Genomic DNA, 18,346 nt, shown 5'->3' with positions numbered 1-18,346 from the left:
GCCATGATGGCGTATGATATTGCCAAGGTCTGTCTAGGAGGTAGAGAATGAAGAGGAGACAGTGGCGAATTGGCCCCTGTTGACAATTTACTAGCGGTATTTACTTGCGACACCGAGCTGGGCCGGCGGTACCGAAGTGGGCCGGTGTGGGGTCCCGGGCTGATTTTTAGTCCCAGTCCGCCCCTGAGAGGAGATGATCAAGCACCTGGGGGACGCCTTGGGACAGGGGAGGGAAGGAGAGGTGATGTTGAGGGACGATTCAAGACCAGAGTGAAGAATGGTGTGGTTGAAAGCGGCAGTAAGGTTCTGCAGGATAAGGATGCTGTGGTGTCCAGACAATTGGAGAGTAGCATGTTGTCTGTGACTCTGAGGAGGGCTCTTTCTGTGCTGTATTGTGAATGGAAACAAGTTTGGAAAATGGTTCGGACAGGTCGTTGTAGTTGGTTGATAGTTTTGACAGAAAGGGGAGATGGGACAGAAATGACCCATGATGTCAGGGTTAAGTCATGAGTTTGCTATGTGTATTATTTCACTGTAAAAAAAATATAATGTATAATTTACATTTTAATATGAGTAGTATTGTCATGGTGGAACATTTAAATCAAAAAGTAAATCATAAGAAATGTATCTGTACTTGTCTTTGTGGATTTAAAATACAAATTAAAGTATGTTTGTGTAAACCCTGTCATGTTAATGTTGTTCTCTAATTGTATTATTTCATTTTTAATTGGAAATTATTTGAAATTTATTTTTCAGTTTTTTGCGAAGTGAAGCAAAGTTTTTCCCTGACAAACCTTAATAAACTTTAGAAATCAGAGAATATATATATATTTTTAAATAATTCTACCAAATGTAGGGTTTTGCTTGACATTATTTCTAAAAGATTATAATCTTTAATCTTAGAGAATGTCCAAGTTTTTTCGTCCACAAATGTAGGACTTTAAAAAATGTATTAATAGTATTACTAGTAGGCCTATTACTGTTATATATTGTTGTATAGATTATGTAAATAAAACACATTAACGTTAACAAAACAACATATATGTAATTGCATTTTTAATAACCTCTGTTTGTTCTGTAAAGTGGAGATCAAAGAAAGGTTATGGATAAGTTAATCATTATCTTTTTCTAGCATGTGGTGCCCCCTTGTGGTCTGTCTTTACAACAACCACAATTACATGCTGCTTAGTTATTATCCGTGTCTTTTTAATGTAGGCTATAAATGGCATTTCAAATCTTCTCCAGACTCACCTCGTTAAACCTCCAAATTAAGGGTCCACAGACTGCCTTCAGGGCGTTATGCTCCGGCTGCAGTTTATCGGTGGAACACGACCGACAGAACCGGCGCTTCACCGTCACTCCGGGCAGCGGGGCAGGTAAGCACATATAGCCGAGCATGACGCTGCTCAGCCCGGGGAAGTCCTGTAAGAGAACCCGGCGTCTACTCGCGGCCTACTAGAACACATATATGCGATTGATTAGTTCACCGTTAAATTAAACATGTATTTCTTTAAAGATAATGAGTTCAATTTTCCATTTATATTGGCAGTTTCGTTTTTGTGAGACAATAACACCAAGCGAAACATCATCTAAAAATAAGGGAATTTACTGTAACTTTGTCAATGGTACACGTTTCGCAGCCGATATGTACGATTTGTAATTGTTATGATGTGTTTATATCCACCGAACAGTTCGGCATATATATCATTAGCAAAGGTGACACATTTCAGCATATTGTTGGCTAGTAAGTAACAGTTGAACCGCTGAAGCCGTCTAGAAGGGCACACTTAAAAGTAGCTATTTGCGGAGGGAGTTTTATGGAAGACAATTTACGCCAATATGATTAAAAGACAAGCCTGTACATCTTTATAATGACACTGAGACTAGTTTCCCCACAATAATTAAAACTGTGTTTTTAAATGACACATTTCTTCCCTAAATAATTACTTCACTATCTCAAAATAAAAATAAACTTCCCAAAAATGATCGCATAGTGTCTCAAGAAAATGAATTAGTTGTTCGAAAATAATGAGACACTTTCACCAAATATTCATGGTAAGTCATTATTTTGACGTCTATCAAATGGGTAAGCAAAAGGCTTGTTTTGGTCTCATAGAATTTCACTTTCACCTCATGTCCCTCACCCAATTAGAATTCAAGAAAATATGAGCTAAATCAATAAATACTTAAAGGTGGGGTAGGTAAGTTTGAGAAACCGGCTCGATATCGCTAGAATTTGAAAATACACAACCGGAGAAAATCCGCCACTTCCTTACAGAGCCCCTCCTCCAACACACACGAACGCGCACATGACCAATGAGGGCACGAGATAAGTTTGTGTCCCGATGGAAGGCTGACAGGCAGGTAGGCCAAAAGTACAACCAACCAATCGTTGGTTGTACTTTTTACAGTATTACTGCTTCTACAGATGAATTTTTTTTATGGATTTTTTGTCAAAGCACTTAAGATATTCATTGCTATCGGGATGTTAAGAGCATTCCATGGAATATAACAAAAAGTGTATCTCGAGCCAGTTTCTGAAACTTACCTACCCCACCTTTAAGTACTTAAAAGTAAACAGTTGGATTCACATGTTTAATTCTCTTTTTAAGGGTCCTTTTTCTGATCCGAGTCATTTTAATTAAACACTGAGTCTTTCTCCTCCTGTTTCCCCAGGCGGCCATGCAGAGTGTGCAGTGCTGCACTACAAATTCATCGGAGAGAAGGAAGTGGACTTAGTGTCAACGTATGTTCCAGACACATTTAGGGGCCAAGGTGTTGCTGCATTGCTGTCACAGGTAACTTAAACTTCATGCAGGCATGTGCAGGGTCTAACAAGCTGTATTTACTGTATACTTCTTTTACAGGCTGCCATGGACTTCCTGGTTGAAAAACACCTCAAGGCTCACATCTCCTGCTGGTATATAAAGAAATACATCGAGGATCACCCAATGAAAATTATAAAGAACTTGTGATCCCTTGACTGCAGCCAGATTGTGAAGAACAGCCAGTGATGCTACCTCAAATTATCTTTAACCAAAATCAGTCAACAATAATCTGAATAGATATTTCAAATTGTAAATTGTTGTTCGACAACCTGAATTATGTAAATTGATTTTCATACCAGAAAGCACTTTTTAAAATGTTGTCATCTTTAATTAGTTAATTCATAGTTTCTCACTAAGTATTAATATTTATTAATTATTTAATATTTGGAAAAAATAAACGAAAATGTTAGCCAGGCATGTTTGATTTTTTTTATCATTTCTGCAAAAATAATGAACACTGTCTCTGATGCAGAATAATGGGTGCTGAATATCATTTTAAAAATGCTTGTAATGTCGTTAACATTTAGTAACATTCTGCTAACATTTAGCAACAACTCTTAAAGAATATGCATTTGTTGATGATTAAACATGATATTCTGAGTATTATGGTATTTGGTGGATTAATTGCCAGATGGGTTACTTTGTCAGTATTGATAGAGCCAATCAAAACAAGTATAGATATAAATAAATATCTATATATAGTTGTTATTAAGTACTCTGTATCACAAGATAATATAATACCTGAGGGCAAAAAACTAAACCAATGGAGAAATGTAAATAAGTACAGTTAATAATGTACTGTATTTGAGTAATACATTTAGATACTCTAAGTCTTTAACTTTTTTATCTTCAATAATACCTATACTTTATAATCAAATTATACATAAATGCATTTCTGTAAAATACAAACAAATCTTGCATATTTCAAGTACGCTCAAAAGACAATATACTTGTATTCCAATAGATGTCAGTCTTACTCCTTTATACTCTTATTTAACTGTCAATGTTAGATTTATATCTGAAATAAAAAAATCTGCATTACATTGATATGAAATGTGTAAAAGCAACAGATTTTTTTTGGAGATAAAGTACGTTTTTTTTAACAATAACAACTAAAGCATGGAATTTTATTCTAGAAAAAATATATACAGGCAAATTGTTCATATATGCACCATCAAACACTTGATAGATAAGTCTTTTTGATATCAATAAGCCCTCACCTTTTTACATGTGTCCCTGCACGTGCACAACATGTACATTTGGCTCCAGAGGAGAGATCATTAATACATGAATGAGCGATCCTCGTCTGATCCTCGTCTGATCCTCTGCGCTCCATATGAGCCGCGTGATGAGTAACAGTCAGGCTTACAACACTCGCAGGCTGCGGACAGAAGGGTTACTTTCTGTTGACATAAAAACCCTCTGCTCAGATGTGTTATTTTTATGGATTATTAGACAATGATAAAAGGCCTGCTTGTTCAAAACAGCTGCTGCTGCATCCTCTGTAGTTGTTGTGTGTCTTTTTGGGACTTCGTAATATGTGTGTCTTGGTAGTCGTTTTGCGTCTTGACGTGTGTAGTCTTTGTGGTGCCTTGATTTTTGTTTGTGTCTTTTTGTTTTCATTTTGTTGTCATTTTGTGTCTGATGGTGGTTGTTTTGCTTGGCTTTATGGTGGTCTTTTTTGTGGGTCATGTAGTAATGTCTTTGTGTTTGTGGTTTTATGTCGTGTTATTGATTTGTGTGTCTCTGTGGTTATTTTTTGTGTATTATTTGGTTGTTTTGCATGTTTTTGTGGCTTTATTTGTGCATTTCTGTATGGTTTTCTGTGTGTGTTTGTAGTTGTTTTGTCTTTTTTGCTTGGCTTTATGGTGGTATTTTTTTGGGTCTTGTAATAATGTTCTCTCTTCATTGTTGTTTTGTGTCTTTTTGGTTATATTTTGTCTTATTTGGTTGTTTTGCATGTTTTGATTGACCAACAAGAAATGGTAACCATCCAGTAATCCATCAATGATGTATAGTGCAATATGTTCTCACTCAGAACCACTGTCCAGCCTTTTGAGCAAGTGACTAAGTCTTGTCCCAGAGGACAACACATGACCAACATTTCCATGCATCTTGATTTAAAAAAAGGCCAAAAGCAGAATATCTTTGAAGTTAAAACATAAATAATCCATGCCGCAGCAGCAGCTTGTTACAGATTAGTGTGAAGGCTATGAAATTGCAGCCCTCTTCACTTCCTCCCACAAATAGAATCGCATGGAAAGATTTGATGAAATGCATGTTGCATCAAAGCCGACCATGTAACATTATTCACAGAAAAAAAAGAATCTGGGCTGTGGCCTCACAGGACACACATTTGATGTGTGTCAACAAAACAAAAAACACTCCTGTATTAGAAATGTTAATCCAGGAAACAAGAGTCAATCTGGAACATCAGCGCTGAAAAGTGTTCCAGTGGGACACGGGGGCAGGGACTCTTTAACAGTGCACCTCTCCTTGGTGTTCTGTTCCATCGTCCATCTGCACCATGTACGTAGTTCCTGTGGAGGGTTTGTGGCCGTTGACCGGCAGTTCCAGCTTTGCCTCGGCTTCAGCGGGTACGGCCGTCAGGTACATGTCCCACATCTGCTCGGGGAGCTGCTGCTCCAGCATCTTCTGCTTGATCAGCAGGCTCTTCTCGATGTTCCGCCGCTTGTATTTGAACTCTACGATGGTCTTTGTGTATCTATTGAGGGCCGTCACTGCAGAGCCCATGCAAGTGCCGAAGGAGCCCCACGCTAAACTGCAGAGAGGTTTGGAAACAGACAGGGTACATTTACAGGGAGGTGTTTTTACTGTGCATTTTTATCAAGAAAAGTGACAGAGAACTTGGATTTCTTCTTTTTGTTGAAAAGGATTTTAAAGAATGAACTGTATATATATATATATATATATATATATATATATTCATGCTGATTTCTTAAGGAAAATATTTTTCGTTTCAGTTTTCAGTAAAAATAAGGAAAGTTCTTACACATAAGACCAGCTGTAGTCCCAGGTCTTTGGCCTCCAGTCTTCTGGCCCCATCGCCACAGCCAGCTGGAAAATGGTGGTAAACATCATGTGGGCCACCATCCCACAAAGGCCTGAGAACATGTGGAAACCAGAGATAGTAATATTAAAATATATTAATAAAAAGTCATTTGTGCATTAACAAGGATTCTCATTTTAAAAAGCACAAAGTGACACATACTGCTCGACTCTACTGCTGCCAAGTAAACGAGACAACAGCAGTGTATTAAACAATTAGTTCAATTGTATTACAGCATCTTCAAAGGTTGTGGAAGACGTATTGATTATCTTTACTTTGGTAAAAGAGAGAACAAGGTGATAGAAAGTCAGAGACAACGTTGACTAAGATTGTTTTGACTAAGATTGACGAGTCATCAAAATGACTGATCTGTAGATAAAGAGGCTTACTGCAGGCCCTGTGCAGGATCAATGTGGGAAGAGAATGATGGCTGCAATGTGGACACTTTCACTGTGTCCTGCTGGTATCAATATTATCTGTTACTCTTGGACCAGGCAGGACATCAGATTGGTCTCCAGCTTCCTCCAGTATCAGCTTATTGAATTTCCATCCATTTCCAAGTTCATATGAGTATTTAGTGCCTCTACTGTTCTCATACCCTCTTGTCTGAAACCAGAGTCTGCTCTGATTGGTTATTGGATTTTAGCCTTTGCAGACCATTTCCATGCACAAAAACCTATATAACACACTACAGGAAAGTGGAATGCCAAAAGCATAACAGGGCCCCTTTGAAATAATAACTTTTAATGTAACCAAGTCATTAAAGGAGTAGAAGTCAAATGTTTCTTAAAGTTAAAACACTGAAGTAATTCACAAGTACCTAAAACCTTTGATGATAATGATTCTGGGGATTTAATTTGACATTTTATTATTTTCTGTATTTTTTTATTACAACATTATGTTTAAACTAGTTTAGAGATACTGCACATTGCATTGTCAGAGGATCCTGGGATTTAAGATTTTCTAGGCCAACAACCACGCTGTAGCTGCCTTTGAAGATAAATCCTCTGAATCCTGAACATTTCATTTCATTTTTATTTGTCCCGCTCATGGTACGCAAAACCAAATGTACAACAATTACCATAAAACATGACTCCACCATTGAGCGAAAAGGAGCAGGGAGAAGAATACCATCTTATGTGACCTGCCCCTTTCTAAAAAAACCAAATAAATACAAATAGATGGTCTGCCCTTCATAATAATAATTATTTTTAATTTTTTTTCACAGCCAAACATAACAGTATCTTAGGATACTAAGAGAAACACACAAAAACTAATACTTATTTCCCACTTGACGGTTAACGGAAAGAAACAAAACAACACCAAAACATCACATGTATAAGGAGAAGAAAAGTGCAACACCCTCATCTGAGTCCTACTGGAGAAGAACCTTAACTTAACTTTGAACCTTAAGAAACTAATATTTACAGAGAGTATAACTACATTGGGGTGTGATGTATACTTAAAATGTGGTGGAGCTGGCACTCTCTCATGCAACAGCCTGCTTCTCTACAGCTGCTTTTCTTGGGATTAACTGGTAACAGCAGGGGGGGGGGAGATGGGTGTCCGGGGAGGGGGGGTGGAGGGAGCTCCTCTGGGCAGGTCTTGGCACAGCCCAAAACCGCAGATCCAATCCGATTAGTCCACAAACCAGCAAATCCTCCGAGGTAGAGAGTGCACGCGCTGCAGTGAGCCGCTGCACACTGCCCTGCTCCTTTTTCCTTTTACAATACCTTTTATGTATCTGCTGCTAAACTACTCTCAACACCCACTACTACGTGTGCACGCACGTGTGTGTGTGTGTGTGTGTGGCCTAGCATTACTATACTTGTGGGGACCTAAATCTGTTTACACAGTCACGTGTGGGGACTCGCCTCCCTTATGGGGACAAATTGGAGGTCCCCATGAGGGAATCATTAATTTTAGGGTGAAGACTTGGTTAGGGTAAGGTTAAGGGTTAGGGTAAGGTTAAGGGTTAGGGTTAGGCATGTGTTGGTTATGGTTAAGGTTAGGATAAGTCTCCAGGAAATGCATGTAAGTCAATGTAATATCCCCTGAAGTTATGTATACATGGTGTGTGTGTGCGCGTGAGAGTGTGTGTGTGTGTTTGATGCCGCTTAAACTTCAATTGTTGTTTTTTAAACCTATTGTTTGTTCATTTTTGTACAACTTTTGTGTAAATAAACATAAATATGAGTTCAAGAAACTAAATATATGCAGGATTTTCCTCATTTATTACAAACTGCGCTTTTCCTGTCAAAACATAATGTGCAAAGATTTAATTTACCTCAGTTTAAGGTCAGCCGATTCCTGTAGCCACCTGAACGGAGTTATTACATACATGAACAAAATAATTGAGGACAAATGCCCCCTTTACACATCCCCCCAAAAACCACAAACGTACCAAACAAACAGAAACAGAAGGCACTTTAATCTACTGTTCTTAAACTCAATTTAGTATCACCAAACCCAAGGGTCACAAAAGAGATTGGTCAATATATCATCTTTTTTTCTTCTAACATATTGACTACTTTCTTGCAATATTAGGACTGTTTCTAGAAATGTTACAACTTGTTTTGGAAACATAATTCTAGAAATATAATTTTCTCTGGAAATGTGACTTTTTATGGGAACATTTTTTTCTGAAAATAATACAATTGTGTATGTATTTTCTGTATGTAGTTTAGCAAACATTTAACCTTTTCTGTCAAAATAATTTGGCTTGTGAAATCTTTTAAAAAAAAGTATTACTACACTTTATCCTGTAAATTAATAAATATATATTACTAGAAATCTCAGCTTTTGCACTTCCTAAACCTGCTTTCTGCGGGAAAATTATTATGTATTATTTATATTATTAAATCAATCAGAAACCAGAAACCAGATGGTCAAAAAACTAAATGATCTTAGATTTGCAATTGTTGGACTCTATATTTTTGGAAGGATATTGCACTAACAGTTACATCCTAAAGACCGATTTTCTTTTTTATAATAAAAAAATTCCTGACACATTGGATTTGTATTTGTTTTTTTAATACTGCTGTACTGTATGTCCAAATACTTTTAAAAAACATTCCTATCAGCCTCAGCAGTACTGTGTTTAATGGTAATTAGCTAATTGGTGAACATGCTGAACATCATGTTAGGGACCCTTGTTGTTTTTTGTTGTTGTTTTGTGTAAATCCTTCAAAATATAAAAAAATGGAAGGGTCAGTGTTACCTGACAGGGCGGTGCACAGGGCAGCGAAGGCACTGAGCTTCAGCTTGTTCATGATGCTGAAGCAGGGGCACTGCTCCAGGGTCATCAGAGCCCCCCCGGCGAAGAGCAGTGTGAGATACAGACTCTCGGCCACGATACACAACCACAGCACTCCTGGAAACAACAGAAACATGGGATTAGGCTGTGCTGTGTCCTCAGAATAATACCCTGTCCTCAGGAATAATCCCACTTGTCTGCTCCTTTTAGGTCTTGAGATCTGAATCTGAGCAGATTCATAAACAAGGGCAGCGGCTGGTGCTATGAATATTACATGTATTTATTAAGCTGCTTTGTTGGTTCTAACAAGCTTGTAAAGGTAGGACCTCTCGGTAAATGTGTACGGTTTTGTTCTGTTATTAATTTATTCTTAATGAAATGCAGAATCTTGGATCCTTTAATTAAATAAAAGTATAAATAGTCTTAAAACACTGTAAGTAAACGGTAAACTGAAGTAAAGGGATACAAGGGGAAATACAGAATTGAAAATGTTACTTATGTATAACTTCCAGTGTCAGCAAAATGTCCCTTTCAAATACATGTTCTCATTATTACTAGCAGCAATGCTTGTGTTGTTTTTGCCTTTGGATAAAGCTGAGGTCTTACTTGATGCACTACTAACCGGACCTACATGGCATGGCAGTACATCTTTGCAATTTATGATTACATCAATGGTGTGCAATTAAAGCAATTTGCCCACTTGTATGCATGCACATACTTCATATACTGCTTGACTCTGAGAGTGAGTTTACACCGGACGCCAAGCACATGTTTGCTTTGTCATGCTTGTGCAAGTTTGACCACAGCAACATTTGTATTTACGTGCTTCACTCAAGGTAGACCCACCTGAGAGGAGGCAGGGCTAATCTCCATTTTTATATTGATACTAACTAGCTATTGCCAAAATAAACACTGCTGCTGCTTTGTTGTGGAAGTCCCTGATATGTAGGGAAACCATATGTGCCAAGTCTTGGTTCATAACACCATCCGGAGACACAAACATTGATTCAACCAAGCTGTATTCAGTGTCTCTAGCAAGTCACAGCCCAGCTGAATCTGTCTTGTTGGCTAGAGTGATCTGAACCAAACATTGACATGCAGTGATTTAATTTCACACAAGGATTCTGAAAGGACAACAAAAGTATAGCGGTTTGTTAAAAGTCAGAATTATTGTTGTTACGTCTGTCCGTATGACAGCAAGCAAAACACGTTTAAAATGCTAGGCTAGGCTACCATTGTAACTCAAGCTCAACTGCATACATCATAGTACCTCTCTCATGTTCTGGTGCAATTTCTGAGAAGTCTCTGCAGTCAAACCCTGCAATCAAAAGAAAAAAAATACAGTAGGATTTATTGTTGTTGATCAAATGACACTTCTAACAACTTCTGACATTCCCTTGAAGAGAAAATGTTATTTGGTACTAATGAAAAAGTTATTCAAGGCTTTTTATTTGCAATACATTTCCCCTGAAGGCTAATGGTAACTGTGAATACTGTTAACTTCAACATATGGAGGATTGTAAAACTGATGTTTTTTACATTGCACAGGTTGTGCACAAATGTTTAAAAATGTCCAAGGACTGTGCAAACGCTTACAGTACAAAGTAATACAGTGAATGCACTGTACAGCTATATAAGCAAATGTGCCTTAATTTAAATCATATAGGCAAATAAAGTTATATTGCTGTTAATTAAACACGTTCAGCGTAATCACTAATGAATAGGTATGATTTGCATTAACTTTCTCAACATTTATACCTGTAATGTAGATTGACAAAAATTTTTAGATTTTTACTTCCTGCTGCATCACTTCCTGGTTTTGCACACCTAGCTGCAGCTGAAGGAGGTTTTAAAGTCAGACTAACCATTCATGTCGGCGGCCTGCTCACAGGAGAAAAATATTCCCGTGTGGAACTTCCTCATGAGGAACTTCTCCTCTCCGGTCTCGAAGATGTACTGCACCAGGCGACTGTCGTTGATGTTGGTGCTGTTGAATCGGATGCAGAACCACTGCTTGGCTTTAGCGGGGCCGGTGCAGAAGGGCTTGGCCACCTTCCGGGTCCCCTCGCACCAGTAGCTGGTGGTCACCGCAGACAATGCAAAAGCAAACGCGACAAAGTTGAGGGTGATCGCCAGAGAAGCCCGCCGCCCTCGCTCTAGCCTCATGGTCCAGGCCAGAGGAGATGACATAAAAAAAGGCAACTAATCCTGGCTTTCGAAATGCAGCCACCGTGTTTTGCCTCCCAGCAGATGCATCAAATCTTCATAATCCTGTTGGGGCTTCTTGGGTGAGAACGCTTTACATCCCACCGCCGGCGCTAATGATGTGCCACCAACTTGATGAAAGGATTCATTGTCTCCAGAGAAACAATAGACAGCCATGGGAGTATTTTGATTTTTCCTGATTAATTTGAAATATTTCTCTCGTCGCAGCTCGCCGTACCCTCGCTCCTCCCCTTCCACAAATCTTTTTCTGCAATATCATGCATTACACCTATATTTCAGACTTCCTTTAAGCATCATGATACAAAAATAAAAAGATTAACTATAAGCTTCAATTATAATCCAGGGCAAATTTACATTTCCCAGATTTATTTTCTCTGCATTTCATGTCAAAGGGCATCTCAAAAGCAATTTCAGCCGCAAAAGATCAAGAGCCTGTTGTCCAGCCGCTAACCCGTGACATCATGTGTACAGTCTCATATGAAAATCCATCCATAATGTTTGCATGCGAGGCAAATCTCTTCACGTCTAACAGCCTGCTGATGTGGGATATGTCTCGCAAAGTAAGACAAATTACTTGCAGAGGTATGTGAAGAAAATGACAGATGTTATGGGAAAACATCTGCCGCCTTTACGCTGATACATTTGTCTTTTTCCTGTCGAAGATTTTCCATCACAACACTAGCAGCTCAGACTTACTTCAACAAACCTGTCACCTTGTGTTTGAGCTGTAATTAAAAAAATGAAAATGGGTGTCATTTTAATAGCTAAAATGCAGAGGTGAGATATAAAGTTGGCTCAAGTCTTGCCAACATCAAATGCTGTTGTCTGAGATTGAAATCAGACAAATTATCTGACACTAAGTTAAGACAATGTTTCCCAACCTGCAACATAAATTGGACATATTGAAGATGGTTTACAAGCAACAATAACCAGCAAGAGTCCCTAACATGCTTGCAATGCGAATTCTAACACGATGTTAAAACCCTCTATGGCATACTGTTGCCCTCAGGCAACAAACCACTTTTTTTGACCTCACACTGGCCCTCTAAATATTTTTATTTTTATAAATATACACAATGTCGCCTGACATGCTGGTGTCCAATACAATGAGGGAATTATATGGGTGTGGCATTTTGTCTGGGGGTGGAGCAGTACTTTCTGCAAGCAAAACTGCAGGGGACTCAGGGCCACCACTTGGTAAGATACATTTCACTTTTTAACATATTAGAAATGTACACAACTTAAAATAAAAAATACATGCATGTGCATGAATACGTAAAGAAGTATATTTGATTGTTTAAAGACTTATTATGTATTTATTAATTAGCAGTGGTGTAGTGGGGATTTTTTTACTGGGGGGACGCTATTTTAATTAGGTCATCCCAAACAATGCCACACAAGTGCGCACGCGCACAGTGCACTCACAAAACGGGCAGACAGGTCCACAGAAACTACCGGGATGCTTAGTCCTACTTTAGTTACTGTCATACTTGCCAACCTTGAGACCCCAGAAATCGGGAGCATTTCAAAACCGGAGGGGGGGGGGCGGGGGGTGCTAGTGGATCGCCGGAGCTGTATTAGATTAACATTAACATGCTTATTGTAGTTGTAAATGCACTGCCTTGCGGCCTGTAGCACCATCCTTGATGGAGCATATGTGAAGGGCTGGACCTGTATTTTACAGGAAAGGAGTGAGCAGAGGGTCAAGTTGTCGATTCTTGTTCAGTTTGCTGTGACTATCTGCATCACCCTCTCAGACTTTCAGTTGCACACGCTACTAAAGAGACGCGCTACCATGGAAACCAAACAATGGTGTAGCTCAGGGTCGGCGTCATGGGGGGTCATTCGCGGGCCATGCCCCCCCAAATGAGTCACTGTGCCCCCCAACGCAGGGTGGGCAAGCCTTGCCACTTTGCGTTTTTAAAAAAAAATCATATAAGTGAAAACGTTTCCACTAAAGGTTTTTTGTGTGAAATACGTCAGAAATAAAGAATACAAATATAAAACACAGCCTGAGGTGTGCTCACTGCTGCTCTCTGATTGGTGTGTTGCTTGACCAATGACCCCCGACCTTTGTTTTGTTATCATTACGTGGCTGTGTGTTTAGATGAAAGCCCGGTGGCGATCTGTTCATCTGTTACACTGATTATACAGTAAAGCCATCGAAAATAATATAATATACAGTACAGTACAAGTAGCCTACCTCTGGGTAGGGTTGGGTATCGTTTGAATTTCCACGATTCCGATTCTACTTTTCGATTCCGGTTCTTAACGGTTCTCAATTCCGATTCTTTGAGGGGCAGGGTAAAAAAAATGATTAAGTTCTTGTTGAGAAAAACAAGCATATCTGCCTTCTCAGGCATACCAGGAAGAAATGTTTGAACATTTTAAAGCAAAATGCTTCAATCTGGTGCACTTTAAGCAGAATTACTAGAGACTAGATCTAGGGGGTACATAAACACCCATATGAAAAAGATCGGTTTACATTTGAATAATTAAATAAGTATGTGAGCATAACCAATAACCCATAGCCAATAAAAAATACATGTAACGTATTTTATTTTTGTTGTTCATTCATATCTTATTTTACTATTTTATTTATGCATATTTTTGTATCTCTCCAGTTTAAAACGATATGTCTGGTTTACTGTCCTATAGTATACATTGGAATGATTTCAAACCTGTTTTATCCCAATAATTATAAAGGAATGCCTTGGAAATATGTGTTTACATAAATTGTGATCAAAACGTTTGAGACCCACTGAGATAACTTAGGGTGCGTTCACACCTAATAGTCCGCTCTCTGGTGCGCACCAGACGACAGTTTGTTACATTGTTTCATTTTTCAGAAGGTTCGGTTTGCGGGCAAAACTCAAACGGACTATAAACTTTAAACACAAGTCATGTGCTCGGAAATGCTGTTCAACCTTGTAATTGAACAAGACATTAAGGGGGTACAAACGCAAATCCCGGCAATTTCTAGCGGAGCCTCCGCCATGGAGCATCGGCACTTTCGGCAGGTTATTCTCATGCTGCTGTTAGTCTGGAGATCAACAGACATATGCTTATATAATCAGACAACGTCCGTTAAAAAACATTATTACATGGCTTTGTTGACTGTATACAGTTTGGCTGAAACTAACTGACAAGACAAGAGCGACAAGACAAGAGCGACAAGAAAACAGCGGAGAAGTAACGGGCAGAAACCCTCCTTTTTACGCAGCGGTCCAGACATAGGCGAGACATATTCAGTTGCCAGTTACTTTGGCATTAGGGCAGGGATATCTAGATACTTCCCAAGGTATGACATAATGAATTGTGCTACTTTTAAAGCAAGCAACGATTTTTTCAAATCTTGTAATCATGAAGCTCCTCAAAAACGCTATCGAAGCAGTTCCTGCCGTTGCTACGTTAGTTCAAACAGTAACAACGGACTATTTTTCTTAGCGGATGCATGTAAATGTAAATACATACAACTAATTTTTAAATCAATAAAATAATTTTCTAAATCCACAAAAGCATTTCAATTAATGTTGGGAGCAAGCGGCAAACTCTGGGGAAGAGCCGGGAAGCCAATACGGAAGTGCCACACACTGCAGTTCATATATTGGCCGATAGGCGATGGCTGCAGAAAGGAGCAATTTCCATAGACCCCCATGTTAAAATGCCCAACTTTACAGCGGAAAAAAACATGTTTTTCTCCCTGGCTCCATACATTTTATTATCGATACAGTTAGATTCCACCTTCATGATTATGGATCTGTGAGTAAATTGTTTTCTAACGCGACCCTTTTATTTATATTAGGTCTTAAAGTTTTTGCATTAATTAGGGCGTGGTCACGTTGATGGACACGTACATGCCTCACTGTCAGCTAACAGCAACTTGTCCACTCTGCTAGGCTACAACCATAGAGGCTACAACGTTAGTTAGTCATAGTACTGTACTTGACCCTTTAGCTTTAGCCGTGTTCGTGGGTGATATACCAGACAATTAAGATGTCGTGCTGTGCGCTTGAATGTACTAACAGAACTTCCAAGAAGTCTACTCTCAGCTTTTTTCGGTGAGTACAATGATAATATTATACATGTTAACCCCGTTAGCAGGTGTTTGTGTGCTTGTTAGCTTAGCTTGTTATGTAGCTTATTAGCCAGCTAAGGATGTAACCCTTTATACGTGTGTATATATATATATATATACAGTTTAGTTTATGATTCAGCCTTGGGTAAGACTTTTATAGTCTATGGCTATGACGCCCATAATGCTAAACGGGAGCAAATGTTAAAAGGGGACCCAATTATCCCAGTGGTGGGATAACCGAAGCTAACCGGAGCCGTAGCTAGCCCTTTGCGGCTCCGTTAGCTTCGGCCAGCGGCGGAGCCCGGCGTTATAACTGGAGATCAAGGAATGCAGCGAAACGCGGACTTGGTTCGCCTGCAGCCCGCTATAGTATTAGCTAAAGAAATGATGTTGAACAAGTCTTATTAAGCTGAACATCGCCACAATTGTTCTGCTATGTATCGGTACTTATTTTATTTTATTAACGTGTGAATGACAAGCATTAAGAATAACAACAAATAGCTATTTATCTTGCATATTGTCTCGTTTGATTATGAATGTAACGTTTATATAGTGGAACTACACTGTTTTATCAAAACCAAAGTGCCACGCAGTAACTTGGTAGGCCCATGCATGTATTTCAGCAGGAAATGTGCAACCTAGATTACATTTACCAACACAGACTATATAGAAATATTTGTAAAAGTTGTTCATGCGTTATTAAGTGAATATGGCATTAACCCTCCTGTTGTCGTTGGGTCGGTTTTCATGTATTTTTGAATAAAGGTTTCCTTTAGGTGATCCAGACAGGCTGGACCAGTGGGTGCTGAACATCCGGAGGAATACATGGACCCCCAACGTTTCTTCTCGCCTGTGCAGTGAACACTTTGAGAGTCATCCCTTCAGCACGGACTCATGGGTACAGATCCTTTTAAAAAAAAAAAAATAACTTGGTTCCATTTGTGAGTGTAAATTGTTGTTACTAATTAAATACATGTTATACATCATACAATGCTAAATAATTGTTATGGCACAGCTTGCACATCAGTGATAAGTAATGTTCTTTTGATTAAAGGCCAAATTAAGATTTAGCCAGTTAAGTAAAGAAACATAGAAATCGATTTTTTTGCAAACCATCACATTTCTCTTCAATTTATGCAAAGACTCTTTATCATAGATAGAGAATTGCCATTTCCCCCACATACTCTATGTTAAAAACAGATGAATTATATTACCTTTTTTTACATTATTTTAATAGCAACATTCATTCATCTGTTGTCATCTTATAACTTATTTATCTTAACAGCTATCACTGTAAAAAAAAAAATGATTTAAGTTAATTTTACTATACAATATTTATCTCTACATTCTGTTCTTGCATATGTCTTATTATATTTACGTGTATATAGATTTCTGCCTGCACTAATTTATTATTCTTAATTTAATTTAGAATTTATTTGATTGTTTTATGTCTTATATAACTATGTTGCATTGTTGGAGGAGCTCGGGACAGATGATTTGCATTGCCATTCCTACAATGTAGCCTATGTGCATATGACATAAATCCTTTGAATCTGAATCTTGGAAACACGTAATTGTTGAATAGATTAACTGCATAGTTAACATGTTGGCCCTCTATTGTCTTTTATAATGCACTCTTACATTTAAAACAACATTATTCAAAAGAAAGTTGAATATCTACAGACCTCAAAAAGTTATTTTATATGTTTTTGTTTATTATTTTTATTAGGGAAGGAGAAAAACACTGCAGTGCCCACCATTTTCTATTTCACCAATGGCAAAGAACAACAGCCTGGAAGGAAAAGCAGGGTGAGTAGCAATGACGAGGTAAGTGACACTCCTAGTTCGCCTGTTAATAGCAATGAGGAGGTTGCAGATGTAGACCATGGTAGTGGTGAAAACAGTCTTGCTGCTGATCAGAGCAATATCATTATGATACAAGGCACACCTGAAGAAGCCTTTGTTGTTCCACATGTGGAGCGTAATGACATTTCAACAGTCAATGCTTGTGAGGAGGGTGTTGGTTTGGGTAGCAGCAGCCAACAAACAAAACAAATTGGAAAACAGGCAGACTCCGCCTCTGTTCACTCTTACACTTGGGCTTTAAACTAAGACGGGTCATACTGAATAGTTTGTGCACACATTTCTAACATGTGATCTTTCTTTCATGTAGGACGCTTGAGGGAAGTTGCAACGCCTCGGCCAATGTGATGTCTTCTCCACGTGAAAGAGATTGAAGGCATCATTTATAACTTGAGACAATTTTCCAAAAGTTATGACTTGTATTGGCTTAGATAGTAATGGATTACATCTAACACGAATCAAGATCGTATAGAAAAAAATGAAAGTGTAATCCTTAGATACATAGGAAGAGATGTAATCGGATTAGTTTACTTTTTTTAATAATAGGGAAACTCAGGATTACAATCTTATTCAAAACCTAAAAAGAGCATATATATGTAAAATGATCAAATGGTATCTCTTCTCTGGAAGCGGTACTGTTCTGTAGGCTAATACTAATTGTGAATCTATACACCTACTGCCTGAATCTGCTTTATGGTATTATATTATACATTTTAAGTAAACACATCATATTAATATTTCTTCTCTCCTGTGTTTATTTGCATTGCATTTGATATTGAGGTAATCCAAAACAAAAATAAAGTTATCACGTTACATTACTTTTATATCTTGATACTCACATGAAGTTACTGGTTGTGTTTTTGGCAAGTAGCCCTCCCAACCCTGTACATAAGTTATATCATTTTAATTACTGATACAGTTGTTGCACATCTTTAATTTATTTTCTCGTGTACTTAAGTCATAAAATGATTCGAAACCTTTACTTTTCATAAAATGCAAGATGTAACTTTCAATGTGGCTTTATC

General features: G+C 38.3%; 2 protein-coding genes and 1 long non-coding RNA gene across 4 annotated transcripts; 2 read left to right on the top strand and 1 right to left on the bottom strand.

The window, feature by feature from the left end:
- Positions 1–1,150: 1,150 nt before the first annotated feature.
- Positions 1,151–3,562, top strand: LOC117451100 (protein NATD1-like). Its single transcript, XM_034089215.2, has 3 exons — positions 1,151–1,376; positions 2,677–2,798; positions 2,868–3,562. The coding sequence occupies exons 1-3, from the start codon at positions 1,223–1,225 to the stop codon at positions 2,973–2,975; spliced, it is 384 nt and encodes a 127-aa protein (XP_033945106.2). The 5' UTR covers positions 1,151–1,222; the 3' UTR covers positions 2,976–3,562.
- Positions 3,563–5,306: 1,744 nt separating this feature from the next.
- LOC117451099 (germ cell-specific gene 1-like protein) lies at positions 5,307–11,320 on the bottom strand. Its single transcript, XM_034089214.1, has 5 exons — positions 11,020–11,320; positions 10,425–10,472; positions 9,119–9,271; positions 5,842–5,953; positions 5,307–5,610 (listed from the first exon to the last, which is right to left on the bottom strand). The coding sequence occupies exons 1-5, from the start codon at positions 11,318–11,320 to the stop codon at positions 5,307–5,309; spliced, it is 918 nt and encodes a 305-aa protein (XP_033945105.1).
- Positions 11,321–14,939: 3,619 nt separating this feature from the next.
- On the top strand, positions 14,940–17,835 carry LOC139434306 (uncharacterized). 2 transcript variants are annotated; one of them, XR_011643666.1, is made up of 3 exons: positions 14,940–15,441; positions 16,235–16,356; positions 17,188–17,304. It is a non-coding gene; the product is annotated as an uncharacterized lncRNA (long non-coding RNA). The 2 variants fall into 2 exon arrangements; XR_011643667.1 differs by lacking the exon at positions 14,940–15,441 and adding an exon at positions 17,632–17,835 and having other exon boundaries at positions 16,202–16,356; positions 17,188–17,267.
- Positions 17,836–18,346: the final 511 nt, after the last annotated feature.

The sequence above is a fragment of the Pseudochaenichthys georgianus genome, chromosome 8 (genome assembly GCF_902827115.2).
Source record: "Pseudochaenichthys georgianus chromosome 8, fPseGeo1.2, whole genome shotgun sequence".
NCBI lineage: Eukaryota > Metazoa > Chordata > Actinopteri > Perciformes > Channichthyidae > Pseudochaenichthys > Pseudochaenichthys georgianus.
Note: the sequence above shows the minus strand (reverse complement) of the source record. Positions and strands in the feature narration are given on the sequence as shown.

Bases quoted from the DNA above. Each gene is read 5' to 3' on its own strand.
- LOC117451100 (XM_034089215.2), top strand. From the start codon at position 1,223: ATGGCATTTCAAATCTTCTCCAGACTCACCTCGTTAAACCTCCAAATT. The intron at 1,377-2,676 runs GTAAGCACATAT...CTGTTTCCCCAG, and splicing joins CACTCCGGGCAGCGGGGCAG to GCGGCCATGCAGAGTGTGCA. The intron at 2,799-2,867 runs GTAACTTAAACT...CTTCTTTTACAG, and splicing joins TTGCTGCATTGCTGTCACAG to GCTGCCATGGACTTCCTGGT.
- LOC117451099 (XM_034089214.1), bottom strand. From the start codon at position 11,320: ATGAGGCTAGAGCGAGGGCGGCGGGCTTCTCTGGCGATCACCCTCAAC. The intron at 10,473-11,019 runs GTTAGTCTGACT...TTTTGATTGCAG, and splicing joins GCAGGCCGCCGACATGAATG to GGTTTGACTGCAGAGACTTC. The intron at 5,954-9,118 runs GTAACACTGACC...ACATGTTCTCAG, and splicing joins CCTGTGCACCGCCCTGTCAG to GCCTTTGTGGGATGGTGGCC.